Source organism: Mustela putorius, unplaced genomic scaffold (assembly GCF_011764305.1).
Source record: "Mustela putorius furo isolate JIRA1106 unplaced genomic scaffold, ASM1176430v1.1 tig00000765_pilon_pilon_pilon, whole genome shotgun sequence".
NCBI lineage: Eukaryota > Metazoa > Chordata > Mammalia > Carnivora > Mustelidae > Mustela > Mustela putorius.
Genome location: NW_025421470.1, coordinates 7,910,466 through 7,934,370, shown reverse-complemented (window position 1 = coordinate 7,934,370; position 23,905 = coordinate 7,910,466). Strand labels below are relative to the sequence as shown.

The following is a 23,905-nucleotide window of genomic DNA, read 5'->3' as shown; positions in this document are numbered from 1 at the left end:
TGGCAAAAGCTTTTTAAAATAACCACAGGAGTCAACTCTTAAAACTCGATAGTTTTAGACAATTTAATTAAAAGTAGCCGTTACATTGGAATTAAAAAAATAAAAACATACATGAAAAAGTAGCCAAAGGATCTGGATAGACCTGTATCTGTCAAGAATTTCTGCAAGTAGCCAATAAACCTGTGAAAGATGTTCAGCAACATTAGCTATGAGAGAAATGCAAATTAAAACCTTAATGGGTTACATCTTCACATACTGGGATGGCTAATCCAGAAGGCAGACAAAAGTGTTAATACATATCTCTGGATATGTCTCTGTATCAGAACCCCCATATGTTGCTGGTGGACGTGTACAATGGTCTGGCAGCTCCTCAGTAGAGTAAAGACAGAGTTACCATATGACCCAGCAGTTCATTCCTAGACTTGATACAGAAAAAGGAAGATACATTTTCTTACAAAAATGTGTCCATGAATGTTTATAGCAACAACTTCAAAATTAAAACACTATTAAAAAGTGGAAACAGCTCATGTGTCTGTCAACTGATGAGTAGTTAAAACCATTCGTAAGCCATTCATAAAACCACACAGTGGCCTATCTGTACAACTGAATATTATTTGCCCATAAAAAGTAATGTACTGGTAAGTACTACAGCATGGATGAACCTTGAAAACCTGCTAAGTAAAAGGAGCCAGACAAAAGGGCATGTGTTGTATGATTGTATTTACCTGAAATTTCCAGAACAGGCAGATCTGTATTTAGAGACAAAGTAGATTAGTGGTTGTCAGGGGTTTGGGGATTGGGGGGAAATGAGAAGGGACTGCTAATGGAGATGGAATTTTTTGCTGGGTGATAAAACTGTCTAAGTTTAGACTGAGGCCGTTGTTGAACAACTCTGTGGGTATACTGAAGACCACTGAACTATATGCATTTTAAATGTGTAGATTGTGTGATATGTGAATTATATCTCAACAAAACTGTTTAAAAAAAAAAAATCACTGGATGTTCTCTTTATAGTAGATTGGGGTGGAGACAGAGGAACTCTCAAGAACAAAAAGTCAGCACTAGAGCGACAGCACTGAGCCTGATGCAGGGCTTGATCTCACAACCCTGAGATCATGATCTGAGCCAAAATCAAGAGTCAGGCACTTAACCAGTTGAACCACCCAGTTGCCCCATATATCAACCTCCTTCTAAAAAGAAAAGCTAAGGGGTGCCTGGGTGGCTCAGTCAGTTGAGCATCTGCCTTTGGCTCAGGTCCTGATCCCAGGGTCCTGGGATAGAGCCCTGCATCAGGTTTCCTGCTCAGCAGGGAGTCTGCTCCCTTTCCTCCCTGGCTTGTGCTCTCTCACTATCTCTGTCCATCTCAAATAAATAAATAAAATCTTCAAAAAGAAAAACTTTAAAAGTTATATGTAGTTTTTTTTTTTCTGTAAAAAACATTTTGTCATTCATATGCTGAAAGTCTTTTGATGGCAAGAAGTTATTGAAACCATAAACACTTTTATTGACAAATTAGTGTTGTAATATTGTTTTTGTTTATTTTTGTTTTAGATGCTGTTAGAGAAATTCATTGAAGAATGCAGGTTCCCTCCAGTGCCAGATGCCATTTGTTGCTATCAGAAGTGCCGTGGATATTCCAAAATCCAGATATATATAACTGATCCAGACTTCAAGGTACATAATGAATGTACAGTAGGACAGTAACTTGCAGAATTGTGCCTTAAAATGGATTCAGAACAAATTCTGTAACTGGAGAAGTTTTCTGTTGTTGGCAGTTTCATGTCCTCTCTTCTGCCCTATCCCCTGGACTTCTGTAGGTCTGCATCATCTCATTTGGGGACCTAGGGCCACTAAGTAAACACTGAGTGCAGGGATAGTAACCTAAGAAGGCAGTCTAGTTAATTCTATTTCCCCTTTCTAGCCACTGTTCATATAACTTGCCTCTTTCTTAAGAGCACAGGAAAGAAAATGAGATTGTTACTTCTCTCTCTTTTTTTTTTAAGGTTTTTTTTAATTTATTTGACACAGAGAGAGAGATCACTAGTAGGCAGAGTGGCAGGCAGAGACGGGGGTGGGAAGCAGGCTCCCTGCTAAGCAGAGAGCCTAATGTGGGGCTTGAGCCTGATGTGGGGCTTGGTCCCAGGACCCTGAGATGATGACCTGAGCTGAAGGCAGAGGCTTCATCCACTGAGCCACCCAGGCACCCTGAGACTGTTACTTGTGATTGGTTTTTAATTTCTTGTAAAATTTGAGTCCAGGAAATCTAAAGGCTATTGTGACTACTGAATTATCTTCTAGAAACCTAAGTCTGAATCCAGGTCTGGCACTTAACTGAGTTCCTGGGCCTTTCTTTATTCAAGAAGATAGGAACTGCCTACTCTCCCTGGTTAGTAGATCAGATGAATAATGTTTGTAAATCATTTGATACTATAAAGGATAATGTATGCTATGGATAGGAATATGTCAGTCAAGTTCTCTATCTCTAGCACTAGGGATTTAGGAGTTTAGAAGGATTTTATTTACCCAGGGAAGAATGATATCTAGTTATATTTGCCAGGTGAATGCAGACAGCTCTCTCTTTGCTTAGTATCTGTGTTGTGATTGTGAAAGAGTGTGTGTATGTATAGGCAATTTTAAATTGTGTTAATCACTGTTTTAAACCTCTAGGGTTTTATACGAATTAGCTGCTGCCAGTACTGTAAGATAGAATTTCACATGAACTGTTGGAAGAAGTTGAAAACAACAACTTTTAATGATAAAATTGACAAGGTAAGTTCACAGTTTGTCTGGATTTTGTAGTATGCTTAATTTATGTTAATTTTTTTCCCTGAGATTCTTTAGGAAACGTTTTTAGTGAATATCAATTCTTTTCTGTGCCTTCTAACCATAACTAAAAAGTTTTAAATTGAAACTTTAATGAAAAAGTACAAAATCAGTTTTTGTATTTATTTTATACTGAGATAAGGGCAATAACCATAGAGGCCTTTAATAAAATATTTAACCAGTTTTTATATGGGGAATCTTAACAAAAATAAAAGTTGAAATGTCTGATGTTAGTGTTCTGATGTAGCATTAGGGTCTCACATTTTTTACTTTCTACCAAATTTGATGATATACTTTGTACTAAGAAATAAATTTGGCACTGCCACTATTCATTGTGGTTTTTCTTAATTAGCAAGATAATGTTGATTACCATTAGCTAGATATACTTTGAGAGAAGGCACAATTTTGTAATCTTATTTGCATTCATTTGTTTCTGATTCCTATAAGCTATGGACTTTAAAAAAGAAAACTATTTTCTTTTTTTAATGTTACTTATTTATTTATTTTTATTATTGTGTTCGATTAGCCAGCATACAATATATCATTAGTTAAGAAGACCATTTTCTACACTGCTTAGCTTCATGTAAGCCCCTGTTCTTGTTGGAGAGAAGAGTGAGGTGCTTGTGCTAGGTGTTTCTTAGCAAGAGGAATTTTTCAACTTTGGTAGAAATAAATTCTCACATTTTATGCATTTTCACATAGTTAACCAAAGATACAATGATATAACCAAATAATTGTTGCCATTGAGTCACTTTTGCTTTGTCTTTGACATCAATTCAATGTCTCTAGTTACACATTCACCCTTAGTGCTCTTTTCCTGTGAGTTAAAATAGTCCCGGTAAATTAGTCACCTTGCACTGATTTATAATAAGAAAAGGTCATCTCTTTTAACGATTACATTAATCGTCCTAGAGTTCTGCAGCTGTGGGCCAGTAGCTCTTGTCTGTGTAACTGTGTTCTTTGTTTCTGAATTGAGGTCGAGTGACCAGAACATGTTCCTGTAGGAGAGGGTAAAGCACAATGGCCAGTCCATTCACTGTTTCTTAAAGCTTTTGCGTGGATGTAGGGTACATTATATCAGTTCACTCTACAATGGCCAAAGCAAGTCACGTGGTCAGTCCTATATTCCTTCTCCAAGGGAGGCTCTAAAAGTCAGAAGACAAGGAGGGGAACTTTAAGTGCTTCCCTAAAGGAGGTTTTAGACAAATCTTGACTGTTCCTGATGGTTAAGATTGTGTACATATATAAATTTATTCTGAGATATAGCACTTGTTTTTTTTTTTAATCAAATAGGATTTTCTACAAGGAATTTGTCTTACCCCTGACTGTGAAGGAATCATTTCTAAGATAATCATTTTCAGCAGTGGTGGTCAAGTTAAATGTGAAGTAAGTAATCTAATAGAGGAAAACATTACCAAATTGTTAACCAAAATGCTTATAACTTTAAAATATGATTTAAATTTGGTAATTGTACAGTTTGGATCTTGTGTTATCTAGGAGAAGTGTTCCTTAATTTAAGAAAATGTAAGAAATACTAGGATGTCAGAATGTATCTTTGCAATGAAGGATTCTCAAATTCTTTCATTTCCTCAAAGAGGATACCTTTTACATTTTAGTTTCATGGTTTTTGTTCTTTTTGATAATCTTGTTTTCTTAACCCTCAGTAAATTTTTGGGTATTAATGAGGGTGGAGTTCTTAGGGAGGGGAGAGGATGTTTTGAAGGATTACCTTTCACTTCACTATATGGGAGTATTAGGAGTGGGTTGTTCTAAAGGTATTTGCAGTTTATTTGATCTGGTTACTCTTCATATATATATATATATTTTTTTTTTTTTTTTGAGCTTCCGAAAGTATGTTTACTCTTTTGTTCTTCTTTTCAGTAAATTGTTTTGCTAAACTTTTCTGGGCTTTTGTCTGGGTCAGAACATCATCCTTGTTCTATATCAAATTGAACATTGGCTGTGTGTGCTTCTGAACTGTTATTTATGGTTTTGTGCTTTATGTCATGAGAGTATGAGACAAATTTTAGATGTCTTTGTTTTGTTTAAAGTTCGAACACAAGGTCATAAAGGAAAAGGTTCCTCCAAGACCTATTCTGAAGCAGAAATGTTCTAGGTAAGATTTTTAACTATCAATCAGTAGTTTAATCATGTCTATTAGAATATACTTCTATAAATGCAGATTTCTAAATTATATTATTTTTTTAAATGGCTGTATGTACTTATTCAAATAAATGGTGTTTAAATGAGTTTTATGGATATTTAAAACTTAAAGAGAATAAGCCTATGGTTAAATACTAAAAGCTTGAATAAGTATTATTTGGTGGTTGAATTTTTAAGTAAAATTATGACATTTGATGCTGTGAAATGACATGTTGATTAATAGCTTTGGCATTTAGATAAAATTGATACAATTAGCTCTCAGTTGTTTAAACTTTAATTCCAAAAGCATTTTTCTTTTTTAATCTCTCTTCAGAAAACATTTTTGAACCAATGACTTAACTCAATATACTGTAAAAAATATTCACTTGTATATGTTATTGTTTAGATCAAATAATTCCAGTCCTTTTTTTCCCCTCCTCCTTTTTGGTCTTGCTTCTTGTCCTCCATTCCAAGAAGTGATTTTTTTCATCTTTGTGACCAAGAAAAACAAAAGAAAAGATGAACGGAATTATTTGTTGAAGGGAATTCATTGTAAACCATATCAAGCAAATTCCAGTGTTGTGGGCCATTATTGCGATGTGAAATAATATTTTACTGTGTGATCTTTCTTTGAAATGAGTGTACATGTATATTATCTTGCAGGATAATTTATACTATTTTTATATACCCTAAGCAGTAACTTACCTACATGGAAATAACATTTGTACAATGTGTGCATGCCACCCTTAATTATGAGTTACTCAGTCACTGAGTTCTTGCTTTCATGAAATAAGTACCCTAATTTTAATTGAACATGTCAACAAATTTTTTATATTAAGGAGAAGATGCAGACCAAGTTCTGTATTAAAAGGGAAACTTTGAGCTTACTACTTGGGAGGATGGTTTCTGTAATGGGCAGATAGTTGACTGAGTTTATAACAAAGGCAAATTATCACTAATTGTAAATTCTTAACAGTCTAGAGAAGCTAAGACTGAAAGAAGACAAAAAATTGAAGAGAAAGATCCAAAAAAAAGAAGCAAAAAAATTAGCACAAGAAAGAATGGAAGAGGACTTAAGAGAAAGTAATCCCCCCAAAACTGAAGAGCAGAAAGGTATGCTAAAGTCAGAGGCATGGTGAAAGTAATATCCTCTTGCTTAAAAGTATAAACACAAATATCCATCTTATTGGGGATTATATTAATTGTTACTGAATTTAAATTTAGATTTCAATTTGTATTTTAGTACCGCTACTTTCTTGTGTTGCTCTGAGATGGGGAGAGGTTGGTGTAAAGAGCACTGTATTTGGAAGCAGGACATACACAGGGATTCTAAATCTTCAGACACAGGGATAGCAGTAAGCTAACATGGGGCAAGATCTCATCACTTGCTTCCTCATCACTGCAGTGAAGATGGAAATAATAGCTGACGTGCATATTGCATGTTTGATAGTGTTCTGTGAACTCCACTGTGCAGAGTTAGATTCTAAAACACTGAACATGAATTAGCTACTAATTATCTGAAATAATGCTGAGTTCAAATAAAGAAGCAGTTCATAAAAAGTGCTGTAGGGATTACCTAACCCGGCCTTCTGTTTTATGTTTGTCTTGTTATTATTCCCTGATCACCATGGGAATGTGATTACACTGTCCCTGTGAGCATATTTACTTCTTAATTAAGAGTTGTTTTTTTTTTTTTTTAAGTTGAGGAATAAAGGACATAATATTACATGAGTTTAAGATGTACAACATAATGTATATATTGTATATTCGTATATATCGCAAAATTATCACTATAGTAAGTCCAGTTAACATCCATTACAATGCATAGTTACAGAATTTGTTTTCTTATGACAGGAACTTTCAAGATTTACTCTTCAAGCTGCTTTGAAATATGCAGTACAGTATTATTATTTATTATTTTTAAGTAGGCTCCACACCTAGCATGGGGCCCAGTGCAGGACTTGAACTCATGACGCTGAGATCAAGAGTCAGACCCTTAACCAACCAACTGAGCCACCCAGGTGCCCCACAATATAGTAGTATTAACTGTAGTCACCGGGCTGGACATTACATCCTCAGGAGTACTTTCAGTTTTCAGTTGAAGTTATTCTTTCTCGTTTTCTGTGACGGCTGTTACCAAAATGAAACACTTCCTCTTGTTTTTATTTTTTATTTAGTATTCCATTAATGCTTCACAAATCAGTCAATATTATCCTTCCTACTATAGAAGTCTCCAGTGAATGTTTATTTTTTTTTTAAATTTTGGACGCTTCAAGAGGCTAAATGGCAATCCATTAGGGAGATGCATGGGTTGCAAAGATGAACTTCTGAGAGATTTTCCAGCCTGGAGTTAACATCTCCATGGGAACCTAAGGTTTAGGATCCAACAGTAAGATGAATAACATTAACAATAACTACCAAATATTAATTGAATTCATAAATAAATGACCCTTTCAACTCTAGAAAAAAACCCTTTGGCAGTCTTTTTGGGGTTTTTTTTAAAGATTTTATTTATTTATTTGACAGAGACACAGTGAAAGAGGGAACACAAGCAGGGGGAGTGGGAGAGAGAGGAGCAGCCTTCCCGCCAAGCAGGGAGCTGGATGTGGGGCTCGAACCCAGGACCCCACGATCATGACCTGAGTGGAAGGCAGATGCTTAAAGACAGAGCCACCGAGGCTCCCCAACCCTTTGCATTCTTAATGATTAAACATAGTTACTAAATATAAAGAATAGGTAGTGATGAGGCTGGGTTAGGATTGTTGAACCTTATTTTAGAAGAACTAAGTTTTTAGATGTTACATGAGTGCTGTAGAGTGAAGGAGATAAGGTACTTTTGATATGTTTGATTTAATGTGAACTTTCATATGTTTTCAAAGGTATTATTAAGTATATTCCAAATTTAAAATTTCTTGAGTTTATTTAAAACATGAAGAATCCCTCTGAAGCATATTTTATATTATTATGTAGTGCTATATTATTTCTCTTCTCAGTTTATATCTTTGCAGATTGATCCATTGCTCACTTTAACACACTTTTATTTATCCTTAGAAACTGCAGACAACGTTCAGAGTTGCCAGTTCCTTGATGACAGAATTCTGCAGTGCATAAAGCAATATGCTGACAAGATAAAATCTGGCATTCTGAACACTTCCAAGCTTCTCAAAGAATTGCTTTCTTGGAAGGTTTTAAGCACAGAAGACTATACAACTTGTTTTTCTAGCAGAAATTTTCTAAATGAAGCAGTGGACTATGTCATTCGTCACTTGATTCAAGAAAAGAATAGAGTAAAGACCAGGATATTTCTGCATGTTTTGAGCGAGCTTAAAGAAGTGGAACCAAAATTAGCCGCTTGGATCCAGAAACTTAACAGCTTTGGTATGCCACTGAGCTCTAGAGCTGCTGCTTAGTAGGAGGGGTGGACATCGGCCTCTGATCGCTTTTTCATTTTCTGTCATCATTTATGATTTTTTTAAAATGTAGGATCACAAATTTTTATGGTTAAAAATATTATTCCCTTCCAACTCACAATTTAAGTTATTTTATCAATAGGTTACAGTACACTTTCAAAAGGTGTAAACACAATAAAGTTTAGTCAGAAGATCCAGGTCCTGTATTTTGCTAAACTATTTGTAAATGTTTAAACGAAGTCAGTGTTAGGCAGATTATGGGGGAGCCCCCTGGAGGTGACTGATTGCCCTCTGTGATCATCACTTCTAGTCAGATTCCTTAGAAAACAAGAGGAAGAGTGGGTGGATCTAATTGCTTAGGATCACTGAAAGCAAATCTGTATCTAAGGATTGTGAGAAAAATACTCCCGAGGTTAGATCACAGGATTTTAAAACTCTGCTGCTGTTCCTGATTTTCCTGATTTGGTGGAGGAAGACCTTCCTCTCCCCACAAGCAGGCTCTTTGCCCAAGGCCATGCGGGGCAGAAAGCAGCTGCAGCTAGAGTTGTGGTTGAATGCTACCTTGAGATTTCTCTGGGTACCTACCAGGGCACTGTTTGTCTTGGTGACTTTGGGGGTAACTGGCCTCAGAGAGGTGATTCATTTGGCAGCTGTTGGATCCAAGGCCAGCGGGAGCCACAGAGGAGCAGTCCAAAGAGTGGGATGCCAGGCCTCTGCAGGTCACCCCCATCTGCTGGAATTTTTAGGGACATGGAACCCTTAGAATTCTAGAGTTTCAGAGAATATATTGATAAGTTTCTGTCAGTGGAAACAAAGTAAGATAGCAGGAAGCTCGGCATAGTTGATAGCTAAGTGCTGCTGCTTTGAGCATAGGTCTGCATGGGTTTCTGGTCCCAGAATGTTACTTGTAAGTGATAAGGTTGTCATGTGCACCTGTTAACAATCAAATAAGTAAATTATGATGTTATTTTTCACTTTATTCTACTTTGGAAGATAGATTCAGGAGAAGGAAGCTTTCTGGTTATGCTTACCCACGCAAGAGTGCCTGCCACTGTTCTTTCAGTGTATGGTAGCATTTGAGACTTCTAGCTCACTGATGGAAATGTTAATGTGTCCTTTTGATATAATGCACATTTATTCTGAAGATTAAAGGCATTTTAATAAGTATATACACATTATTTTAATGCAGTTTTTATTTTAAAAAGCTCTAAAATGACCTCAACCATGTTGATTAGTAAGGTTATGCTATATCCCTGATGTAAAGCTCATATTTATTTATTAAAGGCAAATAATTTCCAATTCCTGGAATTTTGTTTCCTTCTCAATGAAAAATATATACTGTAGGGTCACATCATGTGTTTCTTTATCATGAGAGGTCAATTTATATGTGGGGTGTGGGGAGAGCCAACATTTTAATTGTAGATGTGACCTCTTGCCTTCCCTTCAGTGAGCACATTTTTTCATGCAGCATGAAGTCTGTAAGGTAACTGTTTCATTTGGAGGAAACCCATCCAGGGTAGCTCTGACTCAGCAGTCCGCTTCATATGCTGAGAAACTGGCTGACATAAGAGGCAAGTGGTGCTGTGTTCGAGATTGGTGGGAAGATAGACCAAACTGGTCTTTGCCTTTTGGAGGCTGTGTTAGTAAGGGTAGGGGCACATCATCCCTTCGGAAGAGTGGTATGAGGTTGCAGCTGCTTCTTTTTCTGATTGTTAGAAGGTGGAATAAAAGTGGGAATAGTGACCATTCTGATTTTTGGAGGAGGGTAAGGAGCCATTAAATGGAGGTGTTGGAAGGGTGGTTTGTTTACCCCTTTCCTGTTTTAAAGGCACTTGTGAAGAATTTCCATTTTATTGTTACTACAGAATATATGTAGAAAAGACTTGCTAGTTTGTACTAATTAGGATAAAAATCATTTTGAATTAGTAAAAAAGTTGTAATAATTTTATAGGAATTTAATGCCTTGTTTTCATTGCTGAAGTCTAATAAAAATGACCATAGGAACTTGTAATATATGAACAATTCTGTAAGGTGGCTTTGGCCCACCTTATTCAACTAATAGATAAGAACTATTGTAATTAGCATGTCAGTGTTAAGTGGTATTCCTAGAGTGCAAAGTAGCTTGAACAAGCTTGTATTCAGGCATGTGTTTTCACTGAAAATCTCGGCAAGATATAACCGAACTGCTTTCAGAGATGTAAGATTGAATGTGATTTTATGTTAAATGATTTTTCCTTTTTCTGATTTGGGTTTTGTTTTCATTACAGGTTTAGATGCCACAGGACCTTTTTTTTCTCGTTATGGAGCATCTCTTAAGGAGCTTGATTTTAGCATCATGACTTTTCTCTGGAACGAGAAATATGGTCATAAACTAGCCTCTATAGAAGGAAAGCAACTTGATTACTTTTGTGAGCCAACATCACTGAAGGAAGCGCGGTGTTTAATATGGCTGCTAGAAGAGCACAGAGACAAGTTCCCGGCGCTGCATAATGCTCTAGACGAGTTCTTTGACATAATGGGTATGTGGGCTGAGTTTCAATATATATTATATCTGGTCTGACAGGGAAAACAAATCTGTGAAGAACCTAGCTTATTTACTACTTGACAAAATAGAATTATTATGGTATAGCCTGCTTATTTGGGGAAGTAAGTGATGAAGAATAGTGATTTTTAAAAAATTTTTTAAATTTTATTTATTTATTTTTTAGATGTCATGTTTTTACTCTGTTGAGCTAAGTTTGGTAGGGATGCTCAGATGGGTGTGTTACACTGATAAGATACCTGCTCTTCTCATCTTAGATACATTGACAGTATCATGGCAAAGGTTGTTTATTAAATGGACAGAATTTATCAGTGAATGGTTTAAATTGTAACCTTCAAGAAAACATTGCCCTGCAGAGGAGGTGATGTTTGCAGAATCTAGAAATAGCATAGCTGTTGTAGTGGGAAGAACTTAGAATGGGGAGTCAGGAAAGTAGGCTGTGGCCCAGCTTCTTCTCTCATTCAGTTCACTAAAAACCTTGTTTTTACTACTGCTTTAAGGTTCCTGCCCAAGCTGGGTGTTAACTCAGAAATGCTTATGCTAGTTCCTGCCCTTAAGGACCTTATATCGTAGAAAAGGGAATGAGATGAATATACGAATAACTATAATGTGGACATAAGCTCAGTAAGAGAGGACCCGAAAGGTGCTGGTGGTTGAAATGGAGGATCAGGCATTAGTGTTCTTCCTTGGGAAGGTGAAGCCTTGGTGCAGAGCTTGAGTCGGAGCTGTGAATGTGAGTGTAGTCAGGTAGCTGAACATTGGACTTAAGAGACATGGGGTCGAGAGGAGTTGGGTACATGTTTGGGTAGCTGCATGGAGTCCAGTTGAGCAGAATAGGATGACTAGTAGTTAATTCCTTAGCTTCTCTTGGATCTTAGTTTCTTTATCATTGAATGATAGGATTTGGAGCCCGTGGTCTATGTAGTCCCATTTTGCTTCAAAATTCTGATATTCTTAGATTCTAAATTGATTTTAACTTTTTTAAAAAAATTTATTTATTTATTTGACAGAGATCACAAGTAGGCAGAGAGCCAGGCAGAGAGAGAGGAGGAAGCAGGCTCCCCACTAAGCACAGAGCCTGATATAGGGCTCGATCACAGGACCCTGGGATCATGACCTGAGCTGAAGGCAGAGGCTTTAACCCACTGAGCCACGCAGGCGCCCCTGATTTTAACTTCTTATCTTTGGTACTACATGTGTGTCTTATGATACCCCCCTTCCCTACTTTTCCTTCCTCATTCCTCAGCATCTGATTTACTGACTGTCAGGAGTTAGACTTTTAAATTTCATGCTCTTTTTTTTAAAGGGCACATTAAAAGATCTGGCCCTGTACAAAAGTATCATACATTATAAAGTTCATATGTAAAAGGAACTAAAAAGATTGCTTTTGTTGTGGTTCTTAGGAAGGAGCACATTCAAATATAGATGGCTTTGTGACTAGAGGCAACATATTACTTGATAGCCTGCATTTATTGCCATCAGTTTGCTGCTACTGGTAATAAAATGCTGTTTGGTGATTGAGCTTATAAAACCTGATGCTTGGATCACACAACAAAAATAACTAAAAAGGACACCCTCTTAGTGTGCACTTTTTTTTTTTTTTGTACCCTAACAATGTAGTCCATCTGGCTATGACTATTCCTCTGCTTTTAGTCATAGAGTCAGAAGCCACCAGCCAAATGACTGGCCATTCCAACAGATTTTCTCCTCCAGTAGCTTTGCTTCTCACTTTTATCCCAGATAGTTTCAGTTTTTTTTTTTTTTTTTTTAAGATTTTATTTATTTATTTGTCAGAGAGAGAGCGAGCGAGAGCGAGCATAGGCAGACAGAGTGGAAGGCAGAGTCAGAGGGAGAAGCAGGCTCCCTGCGGAGCAAGGAGCCCGATGTGGGACTCGATCCCAGGACGCTGGGATCATGACCTGAGCCGAAGGCAGCTGCTTAACCAACTGAGCCACCCAGGCGTCCCCCAGATAGTTTCAGTTTTATCTCATTTCATTTAAAGGGATGATTATATTTCTTAAAACTTTTCGGAATCCACTGGTCTTGTAAATGAAAGTATTCAATAATGTCACCAATGCTATGATAATTTGTTGGAATTCCAACCTCTCTTCAACTCTGCATACTATTTTCCTGTTGGTATTGATTTGTAGACAGCTAAAAGGCCCCTTCAGGGCAGTGTGGCTGAACCCACTTACTATTATCCCTGGAGATCTATTTTTCCTAAATTATTCTTAGTAATATTGTTCTATGTCTTGTATCTAAGCAGGAAACCCTGAAATTAATCTCACTTCTTCCTTTTTTCTATTACCCCATGTCTAGTTTGTTACCAGTTCCAGTAAGCTTTATCTTTGATCTGTCCTTTCCTGTCCCTCTCCACTTCCTTACATCAGAGCCTTAGTAATATTTCCATCATTAGACCATCCTGGTAGCCTCCAAACTGGTCTCTTTGCCTCCAGACCTTTCACTCCAGATCTTCCTCTTTATATTGCCACTAGTGACTTTTCTAGAAAATCTGATTGTGTAATGATTTTGTTAAACACTTGCTTCGTTTTGCCTACACATCATCTGTCTGGGTTTATCATTACTCTCCCCATCTGCCCTCTATACATGCATCTCATTTCTTGAAGGTGTGCAACCCTTCTTGTGCTTTCCTGCCTGTGTCTTTCCTCAGGCATTTCCTCCAGCCCTGTCCTACTCATTTGCCTGTTCAAGTCTCACTTTAATATAGCCTTCCCCCACCAAGCTCTTCCTGACCTCTCCTTGGGCCTTTATCCTTGAAAACTCTATTATTTCATTAGTTTTGTTTCCATTGTATTTATTGAGGCACGTAGCACACTGGGTTACAGGTGTTTACCTGTTAGTGTATGTTGCACAATACACCTTAGGACACAAGCTTATTTGTGGCAGGGACTATTTCTGCATTTCTGTATTCCCGGCACCTGGCATAGAGTTTGATCCCTAGAAAGCACTCAAATCGTACTGAATTGGATTCACATTTTGTGGTTCTTTGTGGTTCGTTTCTTTTTAATGGGCCATTTTGCTCTTGGTTTCTAAACTAAATTAGTGTCAAAGCCAAATAAGGAGTAGAATACAGTTGATGATAGTAGTATCTGGGATGGTTCTCTTTAAGGCTTAATGTGTTGTTTGGCACTGCAAACTTCCATTTTCTCACAAATCATCGGTATTTTTCTACAGATAGCCGCTGCACTGTGTTAAGGAAACAAGACAGTGGTGATGTACTGGTAAGTTACTTGATTCCTTTAACTGTAGTATGCTAATTTGTGTTAGCCAAAGAAGAGAGGAGTACCCAAGCCAGTGTTTATTTACATCACAGTGGCGTTCTAGAACCAAATCTGGAGGATTTCTGGCTGATGTATGCTCATTTATTAGAAAGTTAATACCAGTCTTCCTCTTAGAATTAGAGTGACAGCAAACTTAGGGGCTTAAATTAGAAAGTGTCCATAAAGTTTTGCAACTAATAAATGTTAATTTCAGAAATAGGGAAGGAGTTGTTTGGTCTTCTCCTGGCATAAAAATGAAAATCTATCTGTAATGATTAAAATTTTAATGTTTTGCAGTGTAAGGAAAGTAAAGAGACTTTCTTTTGAATGGCTCCAAACTGAGTTCAAATTAAAATAATCACAGAGTTTTTCTTAGTAGGTTGTGGCAGTTTTCAGACAGAAAGATGCTTGTTTACTGAATTTTAGTATCAGGTCATCTGTACTTGAAATTTTGTCTTAATCTGCTGTTAAATACTGCCCAGGTAAGTATGGAAACACAGCTAACACAGCATGGGAAGTTGAATGTCTTCTAAGTCCACCCTGCCCCCAAGGTTTAGCCTGCTATAGAGTGTCTAGTTTAGCTTAGTAAAAGGAATGTCATTAAAATGCTAGTAGCATATAACTGGAGTTACTCTAAAAGACTGATTAATTGCTTAAAATAACATAAATTTTCTTAAAAATGAGTTTAAAATGTTGGGGCAGTTTTAGTTATAGTCCTCATTGAGCATTCTCTTTCTTTCTGTTATAGATCATAACACTAGCACTAACATACTAAATGTTATTTTTGTTCAGTATTTTTGTTATTTTATATATATTCAACTTGTGGCTAAAACACTATGATATCTTTATTGTGAGCTTTGTAATTCTGCTATTTGAGTTTTCATTGTTTTTTTCCTCCCATTTTTCCAGTTTAATTCTTCCAAGATAAAAAATAAAGGCAAGAAAAAGAAGCCAAAAGATTTAAAGGTATATTTTCTGTATCAATTCTTGTATAAAATAATTGAATATATAAATTAGAATTAACCAATTTGGGGGGATATTTTGAAGCATTTTATAGAGAAAGACTTTTTTTAAAGATTTAATCTAAAATTCATGCCAAGCCCATGAGATAAATAGGGTGATGTTTATCTTATGGTGGGTTCTCCTTGGCTGTCGTATATGTGGGGGCTCAGGGGGACAGGAGTTGAGACTGGGAACAAATATTAGGGGAGGATGAGAGCAGCTGTTTGTAAGTTCCACTAAAACTTGCCTTTTAAAAAAAAAAAAAATAAAAAGGAGGGGCACCTGGGTGGCTCAGTTGTTGGGTGTCTACCTTCGGCTCAGGTCATGATCCCAGAGTCCTGGGATCGGGCCCTGCATTGGGCTCCCTGCTTGGTGCGAGCCCTGCTTTTCCCTCACTGCAGCTCCCGTGCTTGTGTTCCCTCTCTCGCTGGGTCTCTCTCTGTCAAATAAATACATAAAAATATTTAAAAAAAAAAAGACTTGCCTTTTTATCTTTGACTTAAAATTTTTTCAGAGCATTGAATACTACGTGAATGTTAATTTGGGCTTATTTATGGCTGTTGTAACTTTTATTACTATGTGTTCCTGTACACAAGAAAAATTTAGTTAAATCAGGGGTGCCTGGGTGGCTCAGTGGGTTAAGCCGCTGCCTTCGGCTCAGGTCATGATCTCAGGGTCGTGGGATCGAGTCCCGCATCCGACTCTCTGCTCAGCGGGGAGCCTGCTTCCTCCTCTCTCTCTCTCTCTGCCTGCCTCTCTGCCTGCTTGTGGTTTCTCTCTGTCAAATAAATAAATAAAATCTTTTAAAAAAAAAATTTAGTTAAGTCATATATTGGCAGTTTGCGTGCATATTTATATAAGCATTTGGTTTTAATACTAATTTTTTTAATAGAGTTCTAAAGTGGAAAGTCATTTTCATTTTTCTTTTAAACCAGCCTATGTTAGTGGGGTCTGGAACAGCTTCAGTAACAACAAATAATGAGACTGTCACTTCAGGTGAAGATCATAAGTAAGTACAATTAAAAATTTTTGCTTCATTTTAATTCAAATGTTTTGACTTAGCAAGTCATGTTAATTTAAAATAAATTAAACTTGTGTTTTATTTCCCTAACTTCACTGTATAAAGATGTGCATCTGTTATGACAACCTGGTGTGATCCATCTTGGTTGAATTAATGGCGTGGCTTGTCTGCATTAAGAATTCATACAGGGGCACGTGGGTGGCTCAGTGGGTTAAGCCACTGCCTTCGGCTCAGGTCATGATCTCAGGGTCTTGGGATCGAGTCCCGCATCGGGCTCTCTGCTCAGCAGGGAGCCTGCTTCCCTTCCTCTCTGTGCCTGCCTCTCCATCTACTTGTGATTTCTCTCTGTCAAATAAATAAATAAAATCTTTAAAAAAAAAAAAAAGAATTCATACTACATTAAAACCACTGGACTAATGACATTCATTAGATCAGTTTGAGAACTTACTGTGTGTAAGATACTGTGGGAAAATTCTAGAAAATAGTCCTTAAAATATTCAGTGAAAAAAATGTCCTATTGGTAATCAGTAGCATATTTGCTATAGTAGGAGAGAGGAAGTTGTTCCAGAAGTAGTACATGATGTGTGGTTTAGCCTTAGATGTGACCAGTTTTCAGTTACGTCTGGTTGTTGAAACTGAGTTTTCAGGAAACGAACAGACACATGAAGAAATAAAAGTAGTGAGTAGCAGTGACCTTTTTATGTCATTCCTTTAGGGACTAGAAACCCACATTTTTTTTCCACATTTCTTAAAGAAGTTGTCAAAACAGCTGCTTTCCCACAGTCATTTTCATGGATTTTTTAAATGGAAGAATTATTTTAAATTAAAATAGTAATAGCCTATACTTAGATAGCACTTATATACCAGGTGCTGTTCCTTTGGCTTTACATATATAAACTCATTGAATCCACTCTTCCACCGTTAGAGGTAAGTACTGTTACTATGTCCATTTTACAGATAAGGAGACCTGTCATGCACAGTATAGTTGAATGGTACAATTGAGTGATGTGCCCAAGAACCTGAAGCTTGTAAATAACAGAGCCAAGGAATTAAAGCCATTAAAACCTGGTTTTAGAATTCACACTGAAACTACCGCATCTTTTTAGAGTGCTAGAATCTTATATTTTAGAAAATTCTTTTTATTATTAAGTGTCTCAATCTCATTTTGACTTAATAGCAGTTATAATAAAATCTTTCATTTTTCTCTTTAACAAGTTACAATTAATGTAACATTATACTTCTAAAAATGGGAGTTTCAAAAAATTTGCTCTTGGGACCAGGTTGGTACTTAGTTAAAAGTGCTTACTCAGCAGTCAGGCATATATATGTATTTGTGGAAGGGTAACTTTTCCACATTGAATTCTCTCGTAGTGTTTTTTTTGCATTGTAAAATTTATATTTTACATGTTACATTATAAATTATAAATTGTATAAAATTGGAATATTATCTAGGTAACCTCACAAATTTATGATTCATAAAATTGTTTTTTTATCTACAGACGCAATTCAAATCCTGCAGGCCCATTTGTGGTACCTGACCACCTTCGGCAAGATGTAGAAGAATTTGAAGCTATCTATGAGCAGCACAGTAGTGAATATGTTGTCCGTAATAAGAAGCTGTGGGACATCAACCCAAAACAAAAATGTTCAACTCTGTATGAGTAAGTAGTTTAACATTCCTGCAAAAATTATTTTATATTGAAGCTGCCAGTTGAAGATCTCAAGTTGTTTGATTTGTGTCCATTGTGCTTATTAAAGGAATCGTTTTATGGCTCACAAACTTAGGGAAGAAAAGTACTTTTACAGATTTTGTCAGGTATTACACAGAGTTAACTGAGTGTTTTTGACTATTAACTTTAGAATTTTAGTAATTACTGTTTTTTGTCAGTTTGAGCTGCTTAATATAGATATTTTCTAAAAGACTTATCTGGTATATGCTGATAGGACCTAAAGAGTTTCTAGCCATAATGTTATTGTTTTTTTAAAAGATATATTTGTTTATTTGAGAGAGAAAGAGACGTATACACACATGTGCATGGATGGGAGTGCAAAGGGAGAGAATCTTCAGGCTGAGCGTGGAACTCGGCACTGGGCTTGCTCTTATGACCCGTGAGATCATGACCTGAGGTGAAACCAAGAGCTGGAAACCTAACTGATTCAGGTGCCCCTCAGGTCCCCTAGCCATAATCTTTTATCATGAATTCTAAGGCATATAGTTCTCCTCCATTATCCTTAGTTTCGCTTTCCAAGGTTTCTCTTACCGCCATCAGTCGTCTCTAGAAGCTGATGGTCCTTCTTCTGACATATTGTCAGAAGGTCCGTTGTAGCCTAACAGTGCATCACAGTGCCTACATCACTCACCTCACTTCATCTTGTCATGTAGACATTTTATCATCCCCCATCATGGTGAGTACAGTGCAGTAAGATATTTTGATAGACCACATTCACATAGCTTTCATTACAGTATATTATTGTAACTGTTTTACTTTATTATTAGTGCTATTAATTTTTTATTGCACCTAATTTATAACTTAAACTTTATCATAGGTATGTATATGTAGGAACAAAACAGTATAAATAGGATTCAGTACTATCTGTGGTTTCAGGCATCCCTGGTGGTTTTGGAACATATCTCTCTTGGATAAGGGTGGAGTTACGCATTTGACAAGTAGTATGATGAGTTCATCTTACTGTTTCTTTGTTGGTGGCTGCGGATGTTTTGCATCTCATAAGTCCAGTGACAAGTTAATACGTCTGAGTGGGGTGGATAAAATAATGGAGTAAAGAGTTCAGGAAAATCTAGGAAGCAATTAACTGCTTAGAGCTTGCTATTAAGGCATTGCTACCTTCCTTAAGAAGAGAAATTGGGGGCGCCTGGGTGGCTCAGTGGGTTAAGCCGCTGCCTTCGGCTCAGGTCATGATCTCAGGGTCCTGGGATCGAGTCCCACATCGGGCTCTCTGCTCAGCGGGGAGCCTGCTTCCTCCTCTCTCTCTCTGCCTGCCTCTCTGCCTACTTGTGATCTCTCTCTGTCAAATAAATAAATAAAATCTTTAAAAAAAAAAAAAAGAAGAGAAATTGAGGGGCATCTAGGTCGCTCGGTTGGTTAAGCATCTGCCTTCAGCTCAGGTCCTGATCTCAGGGTCCTGGGATCAGGCTCCAACATCAAGCCGCATGTTGGGCTCCCTGCTCAGCGGGAGCCTGCTTCTCCCTCTCCAGCTCTGCCCTTCGACCTGCTTATGTTCTCTGTCTCAAATAAATAAAATCTTAAAAAAAAAGAAAAGAAAAGAAAAGAAATTGAGGACTAAGACCTGCAATAAAAAACTAATTTAAAAGCTCTTCTCTCGGAAAATATGTCACTCATCCATAATTTAGTCATTCCTCCTATTTTCCCTGGCTGCATTATTTCTTTTCAGTCTAGTTACGCTCGTAGATTCCTCTTCACGGTTTTTCTTTAGAGTTGAAATGCTGAACAAGTCATATTTCCAGAGAACTCTCCTGGATGACGTATGCAAACAACTCTAAAGCTACACTAGTTATTTCTTAAAGTATGATAGGCTTTGCTTTAGACATCCAGAACTGAAGCTAAACTGTTTTTCTGAGGACCTTGCTTCTTAAAGATTTATTACTATTATAAGTGAGAGGAGTTAAACAACTTAAGGGAAAAAAATAAGCTGATTTGTATTTTGAGGTAGAACTTAAAGTCATGAAGTTGTAGGAAGTTACACCTCAAAACAGTTGATTCTTTGAATTTTCAAAAGTAGACATATGATGATGGGCTTAAGAATGATTATTTTTCAGGGGTTCCTGGCTGGCTCAGTCAGAGGAGCACATGTCTCTTGATCTTGGGGTTGTGAGTTCAAGCCCCATACTGGGTGTAGAGATTACTTAAGTGAACAAACAAAAACTTTAAAAAGAAAAAATACATAAATATTTCTTTTAGGAGCCAGTGGATGAAAAGAAAGAAAAATGAAACTACTACAATTTTCTTTATGATAGGAATGTAGAGAAAAAAAAAATACTAGGGAATCAAGAATATTGGGATCACTGCTTTAACTTTATCTTAAGTATTTCATGGTGAAGTAGGGGATTGGAAAGATTGGTGTTTAATTGACCTAATGCCCTTCTAGTTCCAATATTTTATGATTTTAGATAGTTGAAGCAAATTAAAATTTCAATGGATAGTATTCTGCACTTAGCTTTTCCTAACACCTCATCAGTGCTGTTAATTTGTTGGCCAGCGTTTTTTAACCACTTTGAGTTAAGCACTGTGGAAGATTGCAGAAAAAGTAAAGATACGGTCCTTTTATGCCGCTTGCAAATAGCAGGAGAGCTGAATTGATCATTGGTCAGGTAACAGTGTACTGCAAATAAAATTACTCTGAAATAAGAATCATGAGCTTGTATAAAACAGTGATTTTTTCAGAGGACCACACCTAGCGTAGGAGGGTGGGGGTGCCTTCTGAAATGTTTTCTCCATCCTTATCTGTTGCTGCTGTGCCGGCAGTGACGGTAATAGCGCTGCAGGATGACCAACCATGACCGTTCCAGATGGTCATCATCCAGTTATGAAATTATATGTGCATATATACATAACTATTAATATCTCTGGCAAAATTAGCTTTTTTAAAAAATTTAAACTCCTGCCACATGCTATTTATCTAGTTTTTGTCTCTGGTCCTGAAGTACAGAGTCTGAGACTTTGAGCAAGAACAGGTCATGATGAGAGAGATGAATCTTGTGTAACTTGTCAGACGCAGAGTCACCTCCATCATTTCAGTTGTCATCTAACATCTTTCTTTAGAGCTTTGGCCTCTGTCATGTCTGCTAAATAGCCACACCAGTACCACGGTTAAATGTGCATTGATGGGTGGATTATTAAGAAATCATATTTATGGTATTTTGGACCTACTGTGTGTCTTACAGAGATGATTTTTCAAGGCTAGTAAGATGTATAAATAGAATTAAATTCATTTTGTGTTGCATTTCAAATAATAGTGACTATAAAAATTTTATTCACAATATGGTTATAATACCGTTTTCCTTTGGGCTAGGGACCCGTGTTAAATTAAATTTTGTTCTACTCCAGTGTTTGAAAAATGCATTGCTTCTTAGCTAATGGAAAAAACATGTAGGCTCTATTTCTTTGAAAACATTTTTTTCTGATTGTAAAACTAATAATATAAATTACTATGGAGTTTTTTTTAAATAAAGGAAAAATAAAAATTATGAATAATTCTATTACCCAGATACAACCACAGTTAATTTTTGGTGTATATTCTTTCAGGCTTTTAAAATGTAGATGTGTAAAACATAGGTTTTAAAATTTATAAACTGTGATTTTACTATAATTCAGCTTTGTTATAACCTTTTTCACTCAAAATGCATAATGAGGATTTTTTCATATCCTTGACTATTCAAGAACATGACTTTTATTAGTTGCTTGGTAATATACAGCAGATCTTCACTGGCATTTACCTTGCTAGCTATTGAAAAGCTCATTGTCAAATTACTTAGAGTGGTTTCCTTGCATGTAGTCTCTGTTTTTTAGTTATGCCATTTTGTATTTAAGTGTTTTAATCCAGGTGGAAAAGCTTTATTTTTCAATGATTCTCTTTAGTATTCTTCATGGAGAGCAGAGAGTAAATACACATACACCATTCATGACCTAATGGAAAGTTTCCTCTCTTTTTTTTTTTTTTTTAAAGATTTTATTTATTTATTTGACAGAGAGAGATCACAAGTAGGCAGAGAGGCAGGCAGAGAGAGAGAGGAGGAAGCAGGTTCCCCGCTGAGCAGAGAGCCCGATGCGGGACTCGATCTCAGGCCCCTGAGATCATGACCTGAGCCGAAGGCAGCGGCTTAACCCACTGAGCCACCCAGGCGCCCCGAAAGTTTCCTCTCTTTAGAGAGGTGGTAGAGCCGAAATTCTACCAATCAGCCAAAACCCTCAGCAAGAGGATTCTCCTTCAGACTCTTCTGCTTTTAGAGATTTCTCATTAAAAATGAAGTTTGCGGGGCCCCTGGGTGGCTCAGTTGGTTAAGCAACCGACTCTTGATTTCAGCTCAGGCTATGATCTCAGAGTCCTGGGATTGAGCCTTTTGTCGGCGGGGAGTCTGCTTGAAGATTTCTCACCCTCTCCCCTGCCCCTCCCCTCATCTGTGCTCTTTTTTTTCAGCATAACAGTATTCATTATTTTTGCACCACACCCAGTGCTCCATGCAATCCGTGCCCTCTCTAATACCCACCACCTGGTACCCCAACCTCCCACCCCCTTGCCACTTCAAACCCCTCAGATTGTTTTTCAGAGTCCATAGTCTCTCATGGTCACCTCCCCTTCCAATTTCCCCCAACTCCCTTCTCCTCTCTAACTCCCCATGTCCTCCATGGACATGGAGGACTCTCTCTGCTTGACTTACTTCACTCAGCATAATCTCTTCCAGTCCCGTCCATGTTGCTACAAAAGTTGGGTATTCGTCCTTTCTTATAGAGGCATAATACTCCATAGTGTATATGAGCCACATCTTCCTTATCCATTCATCCGTTGAAGGGCATCTTGTTTCTTTCCACAGTTTGGTGACCGTGGCCATTGCTGCTATAAACTTTGGGGTACAGATGGCCCTTCTTTTCACTACGTCTCTATCTTTGGGATAAATACCCAGGAGCGCAATTGGCGCCTCCTCCTACTTCCCCGCCATCTTGTTCCCCTCCCTCATCTGCGTTCTTGCACATATGAGCACTCTCACTTTTTAAAATAAATAAAATCATTTAAAAAAATGAAGTTTGATGGGAATCTTAAAGTGAAAACAAATCTAATCTGTTACCTTGCAAAACAGTAAGTGTATTGGATAGTTTCAGTTGTAGAGATAATCGTAAGGGGAAAGTAGTCATCAAAAAACACTAGGTATTTAAAGTAGCATTGCTGATGAAAAGTCATGGCGTTTGGTCTTCAATCTTCATAGTATCAGTTACTTTGGTAGATGTTAATCATTTGCAATATAGTCCTTTATCTTGACCAGTATCTGTACATAAAGTGGTTTCTTTTGCTTCAAAGAAGTGATGTTTTTACCTTTCCCCAAAATAAATTGTCGTTCTGGTTAGCGTTAATTTCCTAAGAAAGTCCCTTTGGAGATTTTTGCTCTTGAAAAAGCAAATCTTTTTGGTGATGTGTGTTACGTGTCTTTCTTGCTAGTTAATGCTACTGTTACAGACTGAAGACCAAATCCAAATGGAAGAATAAGGCTCTTTGAGGCTGACCCCAGAATGGGGAAAAAAGTAGCCCCAGAACTGAAGGGAGTCCCAATCTAGAACTGGAGCTAGATTAAGGGATTGCCCCATTAATGTGTGTCTAATCTTATTGGTTTATTGATCAGACAGAATTAATTTCAGTACCTCTAAATCATTGTCTGTTCTTAAACAGAAAAATGTTACGATTACTATATGCAAATTCCACAGGATCTTAGTGAAATTTTATGTCTTCTCATTTGACATTCTTATATAATAAATTTTCTTTTCATTACTTTTAAAATAGATTGTGTAATTATATAATTGAAATTTATAAAGTAACTTTTTAATCTTTGTGGTTTTCAAAAAAATTTTTAAGGATTATTTTCCAAAGGGTAAACAATATTTTGCTTTTAGAGTATCATTGATTGCAGTTAGCTTTTGTCAGATTTAGTATGAGT

The 23,905-nt window shown here is 37.0% G+C and overlaps 1 protein-coding gene across 2 annotated transcripts in view; it reads left to right on the top strand.

The window, feature by feature from the left end:
• The window catches only part of TTC3 (tetratricopeptide repeat domain 3), a 130,063-nt gene that overhangs the window by 65,290 nt on the left and 40,868 nt on the right, over positions 1-23,905 (top strand). For both annotated transcript variants that reach the window (XR_006607937.1, XM_045084512.1), the window contains exons 22-32: positions 1,552-1,674; positions 2,668-2,769; positions 4,117-4,209; positions 4,875-4,939; positions 5,942-6,078; positions 8,017-8,343; positions 10,643-10,894; positions 14,113-14,159; positions 15,108-15,164; positions 16,136-16,209; positions 17,721-17,882. Coding sequence is in view for 1 of the 2 variants with exons in the window: in XM_045084512.1 (XP_044940447.1) it covers positions 1,552-1,674; positions 2,668-2,769; positions 4,117-4,209; positions 4,875-4,939; positions 5,942-6,078; positions 8,017-8,343; positions 10,643-10,894; positions 14,113-14,159; positions 15,108-15,164; positions 16,136-16,209; positions 17,721-17,882 (1,439 nt within the window). In the remaining variant the exon portion in view is untranslated. The remainder of the gene's footprint in view (positions 1-1,551; positions 1,675-2,667; positions 2,770-4,116; positions 4,210-4,874; positions 4,940-5,941; positions 6,079-8,016; positions 8,344-10,642; positions 10,895-14,112; positions 14,160-15,107; positions 15,165-16,135; positions 16,210-17,720; positions 17,883-23,905) is intronic.